Source organism: Lolium perenne, chromosome 3, assembly GCF_019359855.2.
Source record: "Lolium perenne isolate Kyuss_39 chromosome 3, Kyuss_2.0, whole genome shotgun sequence".
Classification (NCBI taxonomy): domain Eukaryota; kingdom Viridiplantae; phylum Streptophyta; class Magnoliopsida; order Poales; family Poaceae; genus Lolium; species Lolium perenne.
In genome coordinates this window covers 137,447,511-137,459,896 of record NC_067246.2, presented here as the reverse complement: position 1 = coordinate 137,459,896, position 12,386 = coordinate 137,447,511, and the positions used below count along the sequence as shown (strand labels likewise).

Genomic DNA, 12,386 nt, shown 5'->3' with positions numbered 1-12,386 from the left:
GTTCGGGTCTTATTCGAAGACTTGGACACCAACACTTGGGGATCCACCTATATAATGAGGGGCCAAGGGAGGGGGCCGGCCACCCCCAAGACCACAAGCTGGCCGCCCCATTGAAGTGGCCGGCCACCCCTCCCAAACCCTAGCCGCCCCCCTCTCCTCCATATCTCCCGCGTAGCTTAGCGAAGCTCCGCCGGACTTCTTCACCGCCACCGACACCACGCCGTCGTGCTGTCGGATTCAAGAGGAGCTACTACTTCCGCTGCCCGCTGGAACGGGGAGGTGGACGTCGTCTTCATCAACAACCGAACGTGTGACCGAGTACGGAGGTGCTGCCCGTTCGTGGCGCCGGAACCGATCGTGATCAAGATCTTCTACGCGCTTTGCAAGCGGCAAGTGATCGTCTACCGCAGCAACAAGAGCCTCATCTTGTAGGCTTTGGAATCTCTTCAAGGGTGAGACTCGATACCCCCTCGTTGCTACCGTCTTCTAGATTGCATCTTGGCTTGGATTGCGTGTTCGCCGTAGGAAAATTTTTGTTTTCTATGCAACGTTATCCTACAAAGGGTATCGAGCCGTGTCTATGCATAGATGGTTGCACGAGTAGAACACAATGGTTTGTGGGCGTTGATGCTCTTGTTATCTTTAGTTTGAGTACTTTGCATCTTTATGGCATAGTGGGATGAAGCGGCTCGGACTAACTTTACATGACCGCGTTCATGAGACTTGTTCCTCGTTCGACATGCAACTTGTATTGCATAAGAGGCTTTGCGGGTGTCTGTCTCTCCTACTATAGTAAAGATTCAATTTACTCTTCTATTGAAAACATTAGTATCAACGTTGTGGTTCATGTTCGTAGGTAGATTAGATCTCTCTCGAAAACCCTAAACCACGTAAAATATGCAAACCAAATTAGAGACGTCTAACTTGTTTTTGCAGTGGTTTGGTGATGTGATATGGCCATAATGTGATGATGAATATGTATGAGATGATCATTATTGTATTGTGGCAACCGGCAGGAGCCTTATGGTTGTCTTTAAATTTCATGTTGAGTAGTATTTCAAAGTAGTTGTAATAGTTGCTACATGGAGGACAATCATGAAGACGGCGCCATTGACCTTGGTGCTACGCCGACGATGATGGAGATCATGCCCGAAGATGATGGAGATCATGTCCGTGCTTTGGAGATGAAGATCAAAGGCGCAAAGACAAAAGGGCCATATCATATCACATATGAACCGCATGTGATGTTAATCCTTTTTATGCATCTTATTTTGCTTAGATCGCGACGGTAGCATTATAAGATGATCCCTCACTAAAATCTCAAGATAATAAAGTGTTCATCCTTAGTAGCACCGTTGCCAAGACTTGTCGTTTCAAGCATCTCGTGATGATCGGGTGTGATAGAATCAACAAGTGCATACAACGGGTGCAAGACAGCTTTGCACATGCGGATACTAAGGTGGCCTTGACGAGCCTAGCATGTACGTACATGGTCTCGTAACACGTGATACCGAAAGGTAGAGCATGAATCATATGGTTGATATGATGAACACTTTGAGTGTTCGCCATTGAAGTCACACCTTTTCTCGTGATGATCGGGCTTAGGTGCGGTGGATTTGGTTCGTGTGATCACTAAGACAATGCGAGGGATATTGTTTTGAGTGGGAGTTCACCTAGATTTTTAATTATGTTGAATTAAAATTTGAACTCAATTTGTCATAAACTTAGTCTAAACTATTGCAAATATATGTTGTAGAGATGGCGTCCCCAATCAATTTTAATCGCTCCTAGAGAAAGAGAAACTTAAGAGCAACGGTAGCAACTTCACCGATCGGTTCCGTCATGTGAGGATCTTCCTCTCTCGGCGGAAATCTGCAATTTGTGCTTGATGCACCGCTAGGTGACCCTCCCGCAGAAGATGAAACCGATGAAGTAAAAGCTGTTTACGCGACTCGGAAAACTCGGTACTCTCAAGTTCGATGTGCCATCCCGTGCAGCCTGGAATCCGATCTTCAAAAACGTTTTGAGCACCATGATCCTCATGAGTTGATGAATGAGTGAAAGCTATATTCGAGACTCATGCAGCCGTGGAATGCTATGAAGCATCGAAACATTTCTTCACCGTATGATGGAAGAAGGCAGCTCCGTTAGTGAGCACATGCTCGCCATGACCGGCATGCGAAGAAACTCGTTGACTTGGGAATAGTGATTCCTAACAGATCGGGGATTAATCGTGTCCTTCAATCACCGCCACCAAGTTACAAGAACTTTGTGATGAACTACAATATGCAGAACATGAACAAGGAGTTACCTCGAACTCTTTGGCATGCTAAAAGCTGCTGAGATTGAGATCAAGAAAGAGCACCAAGTGTTGATGGTCAACAAGACCACCAGCTTTCAAGAAACAGTGGCAAGTCTAAGGGAAAATTCAAGAAGGGTGGCAAGAAAGCTGCCACGCCTCCTATGAAACCTAAGAACGGCCCTAAGCCTCGATGCCGAGTGCTATTATCGCAAGGAGAAGGGACACCGGAAGCGTAATTGCTCCAAGTATCTCGGCTGATCCGAAGAGCGGCCTTGTCAAGAAGAAGAAAGAAGGTATATCCGATATACATGTTATAGATGTTTATCTCACCGGTTCTCGTTCTAGTACCTGGTATTTGATACCGGTTCGGTTGCTCATATCTCAGAATCTCGAAACAGAACTAAAGAATAAACGAAGACTACCGAAAGATGAAGTGACGATGCGCGTTGGAAATGGATCCAAAGTCGATGTGATCGCTGTCGGCACACTTCCTCTACATCTACCTTCGGGATTAGTTTTAAGCCTAAATAATTGTTATTTTGTACCCGCGTTGAGCATGAACATTATATCCGGATCTTGTTTAATGCAAGACGGTTATTCATTCAAGTCTGAGAATAATGGTTGTTCTATTTTTATGAATAATATCTTTTATGGTCGAGCACCACAAAAGAATGGCTTATTTCTGTTAGATCTCGATAGTAGTGATACGCATATACATAACATTGATGCTAAGCGAATTAAATTAAATGATAATTCTACTTATATGTGGTACCTCTGCCTTGGTCATATTGGAGTGAAACGCATGAAGAAACTCCATACCGATGGATTACTTGAATCACTTGACTTTGAGTCACTTGATAGATGCGAAGCATGTCTAATGGGAAAAATGACAAAGACTCCATTTTCTCGTATGATGGAGCGAGCTACCGACTTATTGGAAATCATACATACCGATGTATGTGGACCAATGAGCGTAGCATCGCGCGGTGGTTATCGTTATGTTCTAACCTTCACAGATGATCCGAGTAGATATGGGTATATCTATTTCATGAAACATAAATCCGAAACTTTCGAGAAGTTTAAGGAATTTCAAAGTGAAGTAGAAAATCAACGTAACAAGAAGATCAAATTTCTACGATCTGATCGTGGAGGTGAATATCTGAGTTATGAGTTTGGCATGCATTTAAAGAAATGCGGAATACTTTCACAATTGAAACCGCCGGAACACCACAACGAAACGGTGTGTCCGAACGTCGTAATCGAACTCTCTTAGATATGGTTCGTAGTATGATGTCTCTTACTGATTTGCCGTTATCATTTTGGAGTTATGCATTAGAGACAGCCGCATTCACTTTAAATAGAGCACCATCAAAATCCGTAGAAACGACACCGTATGAATTATGGTTTAATAAGAAACCTAAGTCATCGTTCCCGAAAGTTTGGGGTTGCGAAGCCTATGTAAAGAAGTTACAACCGGACAAGCTAGAACCCAAAGCGGAGAAATGCGTCTTCATAGGATACCCTAAGGAAACTATAGGGTACACTTTCTATCACAGATCCGAAGGCAAAATCTTTGTTGCTAAGAACGGAACCTTTCTTGAGAAAGAATTTCTCACTAAAGAAGTGACTGGAAGAAAAGTAGAACTCTATGAGATTGATGAATCTATACTCGTTGATCGAGTAGCGCAAGACGGAAATTGTACTGTACCGCCTACACCGGCAACAGAGGAAGCTAATGATAATGATCATGAAACTTCGAACGAGGAAACCATCGAACCTCGCAGATCGACAAGGGAACATGCCACTCCCGATTGGTATGATCCTTGTCTAAATGTCATGATTGTGGATAACAATGATGAGGACCCTGCGACGTATGAAGAAGCGATGATGAGCCCAGATTCCAACAAATGGCAAGAAGCCATGAAATCCGAAATGGGATCCATGTATGATAACAAAGTATGGACTTTGGTAGACTTACCGATAGCCGAAAGGTCATTTAAAATAAATGGATCTTCAAGAGAAAAACAGATGCCGATGGTAATATTACTGTCTATAAAGCTCGACTTGTCGCAAAGGGTTTCCGACAAATTCAAGGAGTTGACTACGATGAGACTTTCTCACCCGTAGCGAAGCTAAAATCTGTGAGGATTTTGTTAGCAATAGCTGCATTTTTCGATTATGAGATTTGGCGTATGGATGTCAAAACGGCGTTCCTTAATGGAGACATTGAGGAAGAGTTGTATATGGTACAACCCAAAGGTTTTGTCGATCCTAAAAATGCCGACAAAGTATGTAAACTTCAGCGTTCAATCTATGGACCGAAGCAAGCATCAAGAAGTTGGAACCGACGCTTTGATAAGGTGATCAAAGACTTCGGGTTTATACAAAGTGTCATGGAGAGGCCCGTATTTACAAGAAAGTGAGTGGGAGCTCGTAGCATTCCCGATATTATATGTAGATGATATATTATTGATCGGGAATGATATAGAACTATTAAGCGATGTTAAGGGTTATTTAAATAATAGTTTTTCAATGAAAGACCTTGGTGAAGCATCGTATATATTAGGCATCAAGATTTATAGAGATAGATCAAGACGCCTAATAGGGCTATCACAGAGTACATATCTGGACAAGATTCTAAAGAAGTTTAGAATGGACGAAAGTAAGAAAGGGTTCTTACCTATGTTACTGTGCAAGGTATTGAGTAAGACTCAAAGACCGGCTACGCAGAAGAAAGAGAAAGGATGAGTAATATCCCCTATGCTTCGGCAAAGAGGATCTATTATGTATGCCATGCTATGTACTAGACCGGATATAGCACATGCCGTTAGTTTGACTAGCAGATATCAAAGTGATCCAGAATGGAACATCGGACAGCGGTCAAGAATATCCCGAAGTACTTGAAAAGAACTAAGGATATGTTTCTTTGTTATGGAGGTGACCAAGAGCTCGTTGTAAACGGTTACACCGATGCAAGTTGGAACACCGATCCCGATGACTCTAAGTCACAATCTGGGTACGTGTTTATATTGAATGGTGCTGCAGAAGTCGGGCAAGCTCGAAGCAAAGCACGGTGGCGAAGTCTTCAATAGAATCAGAGTACATAGCGGCTTCGTAGGCTTCATCGAAGCGGTATGGATGAAGAGGTTCATTGTAGAGCTCGGTGTGGTTCCTAGTGCATTGGACCCATTAATCATTTACCGTGATAACATGGGTGCCATCGCCAATGCACAAGAGCCAAGGTCACACAAGAGGTCAAGCATATCAAGCTGCGTTACCACTCGATTCGCGAGTACATCGAAGATGGAGAAGTAAAGATTTGCAAAGTACACACCGATCTGAATGTAGCAGATCCGTTGACTAAAGCTCTCCCTAGGGCAAAGCATGACCAACACCGTAATGCCATGGGTGTTAGGTATATTACAATGTAATCTAGATTATTGACTCTAGTGCAAGTGGGAGATCAAGGAGATATGCCCTAGAGGCAATAATAAAGTGGTTATTATTTATATCTTTATGTTTATGATAAATGTTTATATATCATGCTAGAATTGTATTAACCGAAACATTAGTACATGTGTGATATGTAGACAAACAAGAAAGTCCCTAGTATGCCTCTTAAACTAGCTTGTTGATTAATGGATGATTAGTTTCATAATCATGAACATTGGATGTTATTAATAACAAGGTTATGTCATTGTATGAATGATGTAATGGACACACCCAATTAAGCGTAGCATAAGATCTCGTCATTAAGTTATTTGCTATAAGCTTTCGATACATAGTTACCTAGTCCTTATGACCATGAGATCATGTAAAATCACTTATACCGGAAAGGTACTTTGATTACACCAAACACCACTGCGTAAATGGGTGGCTATAAAGGTGGGATTAAGTATCCGGAAAGTATGAGTTGAGTCATATGGATCAACAGTGGGATTTGTCCATCCCGATGACGGATAGATATACTCTGGGCCCTCTCGGTGGAATGTCGTCTAATGTCTTGCAAGCATATGAATGAGTTCATAAGAGACCACATACCACGGTACGAGTAAAGAGTACTTGTCAGGAGACGAGGTTGAACAAGGTATAGAGTGATACCGAAGATCAAACCTCGGACAAGTAAAATATCGCGAGACAAAGGGAATTGGTAATGTATGTGAATGGTTCATTCGATCACTAAAGTCATCGTTGAATATGTGGGAGCCATTATGGATCTCCAGATCCCGCTATTGGTTATTGGTCGGAGTAAGTACTCAACCATGTCCGCATAGTTCACGAACCGTAGGGTGACACACTTAAAGTTGGATGTTGAAATGGTAGTACTTGAATATGGAATGGAGTTCGAATATTTGTTCGGAGTCCCGGATGAGATCCCGGACATCACGAGGAGTTCCGGAATGGTCCGGAGAATAAGATTCATATATAGGATGTCATTTTATGTGAAATAAAATGTCGCGGAAGGTTCTATGGAAGGTTCTAGAAGGTTCTAGAAAAGTCCGGAAGAAACCACCAAGGAAGGTGGAGTCCACATGGGACTCCACCTCCATGGCCGGCCAACCCTAGATGGGGAGGAGTCCCAAGTGGACTCCTCCATAGGGGGCCGGCCACCCCCCACATGGGAGGTGGAAATCCCACCTTTTGGTGGGAGTCCTAGTTGGGCTAGGTTTCCCCTCTTATGGAAGGTTTTGGTTCGGGTCTTATTCGAAGACTTGGACACCAACACTTGGGGATCCACCTATATAATGAGGGGCCAAGGGAGGGGGCCGGCCACCCCCAAGACCACAAGCTGGCCGCCCCATTGAAGTGGCCGGCCACCCCTCCCAAACCTCCATATCTCCCGCGTAGCTTAGCGAAGCTCCGCCGGACTTCTTCACCGCCACCGACACCACGCCGTCGTGCTGTCGGATTCAAGAGGAGCTACTACTTCCGCTGCCCGCTGGAACGGGGAGGTGGACGTCGTCTTCATCAACAACCGAACGTGTGACCGAGTACGGAGGTGCTGCCCGTTCGTGGCGCCGGAACCGATCGTGATCAAGATCTTCTACGCGCTTTTGCAAGCGGCAAGTGATCGTCTACCGCAGCAACAAGAGCCTCATCTTGTAGGCTTTGGAATCTCTTCAAGGGTGAGACTCGATACCCCCTCGTTGCTACCGTCTTCTAGATTGCATCTTGGCTTGGATTGCGTGTTCGCCGTAGGAAAATTTTTGTTTTCTATGCAACGTTATCCTACATTGTTTGGGTATTTTTTGGACATGCTATTGACTACTTACTAACTCTAGTTCATTTTTTGGCAAACATGTACTGCTCATGACTCTTTACCAACTTATTTTTACATTACCACTCTTTGTAGGGGTGGCAACTTTCCGTCAGTAAGGTGGCTTCACGTTGATCGATGTATGCTTTATCCTGACTTTTTTGAATAATCGAACAAAGTTATATGCATCATTTTGATGCATAGAACGGGGGTTCCAACCCCCATCCCAAAAAAATGGACACACGAAACCTTGACAAACAAAATTGGTTAACTTCTTTATGCGAATTGCTAACCAAATATCTGGTAGGATAGTCTTGGCCTCAAACTAAACACACTCATCATGTCCTCGGAGCAAGAGATGCGGTAAATTTTCCAAAAAAATCCAAGACGCTAGTAGAAACATACCAACCAAATACATTGTTAGCAATAATCAGCCTATAATTAGTGTAATTGTGAAGGCATAGGGTACTCTAATCTATAGGCGCAACTACTTGGCGATAGTAGCACGAGCCTTATTCAGCCAATATCGACATCCGTCTTGACCAGTCTACCATTAGGATATGTAAATCATGAATTGCATCATTTAATCGTGATGATCCTTTAGAAACAATACTCTCTCTCCATTCATATGAATAATATGCACACACATATTTCAAGACGGACTTCGACCAAAAGAACTGATCAACAATGTCACGATTATACATTACATTATTAGTATTGTTAGATTCTTATTGAAAAACACTTTCTAACGGTAATAGTTCTATATCAAACATTCCTTATATACATGAATCATTTCTTCGTCAAAAACAAATATTTGATAACGTGTGTGCCTTACTGATTGGAAGGGAGGGAGTATATTGTAAGAAATACTTATTTTCAATGAAATATGTTGTGAGCATCATTGGATGAAGAGGCCACATGTGCTCCCTCTTTTGTCAAAAGAAAAAGATCTAGAAAGTGTTTACCATCGCAACATAAAGGTTGTCATACGGTCTTCACGAAGATGATATTCATTTATTGTTTACCTGCACTTATGCTAGAGCTGCTTGGTTCCATTCTCCCTGGCATCTTAGAATTGATCTCATTGTGGGAACACTCATAATACTGCTACTATCATCTCTAATTTGGTTCCATTCTCCCTGGCATCTTAGAATTGATCTCATTGTGGGGAACACTCATAATACTGCTACTATCATCTCTAATTTACTAGCTATCGATCATCCAACTTCAAATGTGGAACATATTTTCACTCTCCTTTGGTGCATATGGAAAATGAAAAATGAAAAATTGTTCTCCAACAAAGAAAGTTTGCCAAACCAGGTGGCTATTAGAACGCAAGCCCTGCTACATAGTTTACAGTTGAAGCCTCCTAAACCACCTCCCATTAAAACTATTACTTTTTCAGAGGAATTGGCATATACAGGACCAAAAATATTTGTGGATGCAGCTTGGAGGAATCAAACCCAGGGGCACTCATCAAAGGCAGGACTTGGAATCTATATTACATGGCAACATAACTCTTAATTCTTTGATGTATTTGTTCAGGCCAGGGTGTCTCATGTCTCTTCACCACTTCAAGCAGAAGCTCGGGCTATTGTCATGGCAGCACAAATTGCTACCTCTTTGATTTTGCAGGAACCCATCTTTGCCTGAGACTTGCAAAAGTTGTAGCTGCATCTGGAGCTAAAGACCCAGCAGTGCTTTGGGAAATAAGGAGACAAGCTCTGCAATTTCAGGAAATCACTCACACACTCAGAGCAAGAACCATTCATATCAATAGACAACTCAACGAGATAGCTCACTCATGTGCACAACAGGCAATGCAAGCTTCAAGAGCATCCCCAATCTGTTCAATGCAAGCTTCAAGAGCATCCCCTTGCAGGAACACAACTCGTAGCAATTAGCATGTCCTATAGCTGTAGCAGTTCAGAGGCTGCAATTATCAAGATCTGTAATCCTATCTGTACAATGTTTATGAGTTTAATGAATTAGGGTGCTTCGCGTCCTACCCTTGTTCAAAAAAAGAAAAAAAGGTTGTCATGCGTTGTTAAGCTGTTGCTATTTGCTATAATTAGTCTCTGAATATTATAAATTTGCTGAATATTATAAATTTGTGATATTCTATACATCGTACCATTTTATGCATGTTTACGATAATATAGATGACAAATGATTGTTGATGCAAAGACTTGACAACATAATACATATCATATCTAGAACTTTGAATGCTATATTGCTACTGACTCAAGTATGGACACAAGTTACACACCAACTTCAGATGTACCTCTCCATCAGCAGGAAAACTGGAACACCCGTTCTGATGCAGTTCAATGCCATTTACATATTGATGTGACAGAACGGAAACTTGGCAAGTATACTTTACAAACGAGCACAGGAAGATGCCGATCCTGTTTGATTACCATGGATCACCTCCTCATTCAGAGTCTCTCGAGGAGAATGGTGCATCATTAGGTTCTTTTCGAAGAGAGAGGCAGAGATAAATCTTTTTCTACAAATCAGTACACAAGCTTGGGCTCAAAATCGGCAAAATCAACGGAGCCAGACTCGATGGGGGGCATGAGGTACGCGGCGATGATCTCAGACACCAGTTGGGCAATAAGAGGAACCCTCTTCAGGTTCTTCACCAGGGGTAAGTCGTTGGACTCTCCAATAGCAATGATCTTCAGGTTGATTTCTACCATCCTGTCAAGCTTCCTCTTGAATTCAGGGTTCTCAACATCTGGGACAGCAGGGAAGATCCTCGCTGTCGTGCGATTGGTCTGCATAGATGTGTAACCATCGTATCATCAATATAACAGCGAGCTTACATTGAATGTCAGATATTCTCATAAGCATACAAATAAACTAGTATCGAGCTTCAATCCTGTGGGGTATGCTTATTGTACAAAAGCCAATTATTGTCATGTTTATCAGCTTTACAGAAACTTTTTAAAACGCAGTAAAGAGCAACCATCATGACATGCACTTGACTGTACAAACAGGAAAATATAAGTCAGTTCATTTTACCTCTATGATCACATGCATGTCGAATTCTTTTGTGTTAAGACCAATTCCTTCGTAGAAGGCACTGCGTTGGCAGTCATTCAGGTACATGGTTACATACACCTGTGAAACGGTGCCCCATTACAGATAACTGTTAGAAAGAGGGGCATGACAAATCTGCAGTTAGCTAAGACATACAAGAAAATGCATAACACATTACCGAAAGGCAGAAGAAGCGTGACCAGAGCTTTGCCTTCCAGTCGTTGAGGAACTGCGGCTGCGCCTTCATCAGCGCGGAGAAGAAGTCGCCGTGCCTGTTCTCGTCCTGGCACCAGTTCTCGAAGTACTTGAAGATGGGGTACACCTGGTACTCCGGGTTGGCCTTGAGGTGCCTGAAGATGGTGATGTACCTCCAGTACCCGATCTTCTCCGACAGGTAGGTGGCGTAGAAGATGAACTTGGGCTTGAAGAAGGTGTACTTCCTAGCCTTGGTCAGGAAGCCGAGGTCCAGTGCCAGGTTGAAGTCGGATAGTCCCTTGTTCAGGAACCTGCACAGCAGGAATCATGTTGAGAACTAAACTAGTCTTTTTTTTTTTCTTTTGTGGGGGAAAACTAAATACTACTTAATTGCCAATTTCTTGACAAATTGAGTAGAATTGAAAGCCAAAAAGTAACGTTTAAACTGTAACATGAGAGAAGAAGGGCATTTCTGATGATAGTACAATGCATTTGTGGCTTCTGATTGAGCTCAATCAAATTATATTGATGGGGATAAGATGATAAGAGTGTGAGTACATACCCAGCGTGCCTGGCCTCGTCCCTGGACATGAGCGAGAAGATCTCGGCCACCACCGGGTTGGTTTTCTGGAAAGGAAACAGAGCATCAGCGCACGCCCACCAGGTGCTCGACGGAATGCCTACATGCAAGAACAGAGAAGAACTGAACGAGACACTAGAGCGTAAAAACGAACCTTGAGCCTTCTGCCGAGCTCCTTGTAGAGGAGGAAGCCGGAGAACTCTGCGGTGCAGGAGCGCTCGAGGAACTCGACGAATATCTGTCGGAGCGGGCCCTGCATCTTGTCGGCGGCCTCCTTGAACTCGGGGTTGCGGATGAAGTGGGTCTGGTTGTAGTCCGTCTTGAACTCCTGCAGCAGCGCGTCGAACTCGTCCTGGTTGAGCTGCTTGTTGATCTCGGCGTTGAAGAGCTGCTCCATCTCGTCGAAGTCCGTGGTGTAGAAGCGCGGCGTGAGGAGCGACTCGGAGACCTCGGTCTTGCCCCGCTTCTTGGGGGAGCCGGGCTTGGCGGCGGGCGCGGGCGGCGCCGCGGCGGAGGCCCTCACGCGGAAGCGGACGGCGCCGGACGAGGCCCGGCGCGCGGGGACGGCGGGGAGGTGGGAGGTGGACTTGGAGGCGATGCCGTGGTGGTGCATTGTGGGGTTGAGGAGGGAGAGCTCCATGGCAGATGCCATCCTTGCTGCCAGGAGCTGCTTAGCGGGAGTTGGAGTGACGGTGCCGGAGCGAAGAGTCTGGGTGAACGGAGAGGAGGAGGTGTATATGCTGAGAGGTGAGGTGACACGTAAGAGATAGGGTGTGGTGCGATAAGGCGGCGATGAGGTGTAATCTACGGCTTCAAATGGGTGCGCGCCATGTGTAGAGGAGGCCAATCTAACCACACCGCCCATCTCAGCTTCCCCTGGCCTTCTTTCTCATTCTCCTTCTTTTACTACTTGTTCTTTTACAAGCCTTTTTGTTCTGCTTATTGTTGTTTTAGAGCTATTTTAGTTGGGTGTGTGGGTCGACTGAGAACTAACTTCGTTCTCAGTC

The 12,386-nt window shown here is 44.0% G+C and overlaps 1 protein-coding gene across 1 annotated transcript; it reads right to left on the bottom strand.

Moving 5' to 3' along the window:
* Positions 1-9,771: 9,771 nt before the first annotated feature.
* LOC127342541 (magnesium-protoporphyrin IX monomethyl ester [oxidative] cyclase, chloroplastic) lies at positions 9,772-12,101 on the bottom strand. The gene is made up of 5 exons (XM_051368513.1): positions 11,534-12,101; positions 11,362-11,426; positions 10,783-11,110; positions 10,587-10,685; positions 9,772-10,339 (listed from the first exon to the last, which is right to left on the bottom strand). Exons 1-5 carry the CDS (start codon positions 12,029-12,031, stop codon positions 10,076-10,078), a joined length of 1,254 nt encoding a protein of 417 aa, XP_051224473.1. The 5' UTR covers positions 12,032-12,101; the 3' UTR covers positions 9,772-10,075.
* Positions 12,102-12,386: the final 285 nt, after the last annotated feature.

What these genes read in the sequence shown, in the direction of transcription:
- LOC127342541 (XM_051368513.1), bottom strand. Translation starts at nt 12,031, where the DNA reads ATGGCATCTGCCATGGAGCTCTCCCTCCTCAACCCCACAATGCACCAC. An exon ending in AGCTCGGCAGAAGGCTCAAG is followed by an intron (nt 11,427 to 11,533) that starts GTTCGTTTTTAC and finishes TTTCCTTTCCAG; the next exon opens with AAAACCAACCCGGTGGTGGC. An exon ending in ACATGCATGTGATCATAGAG is followed by an intron (nt 10,340 to 10,586) that starts GTAAAATGAACT and finishes ACATCTATGCAG; the next exon opens with ACCAATCGCACGACAGCGAG.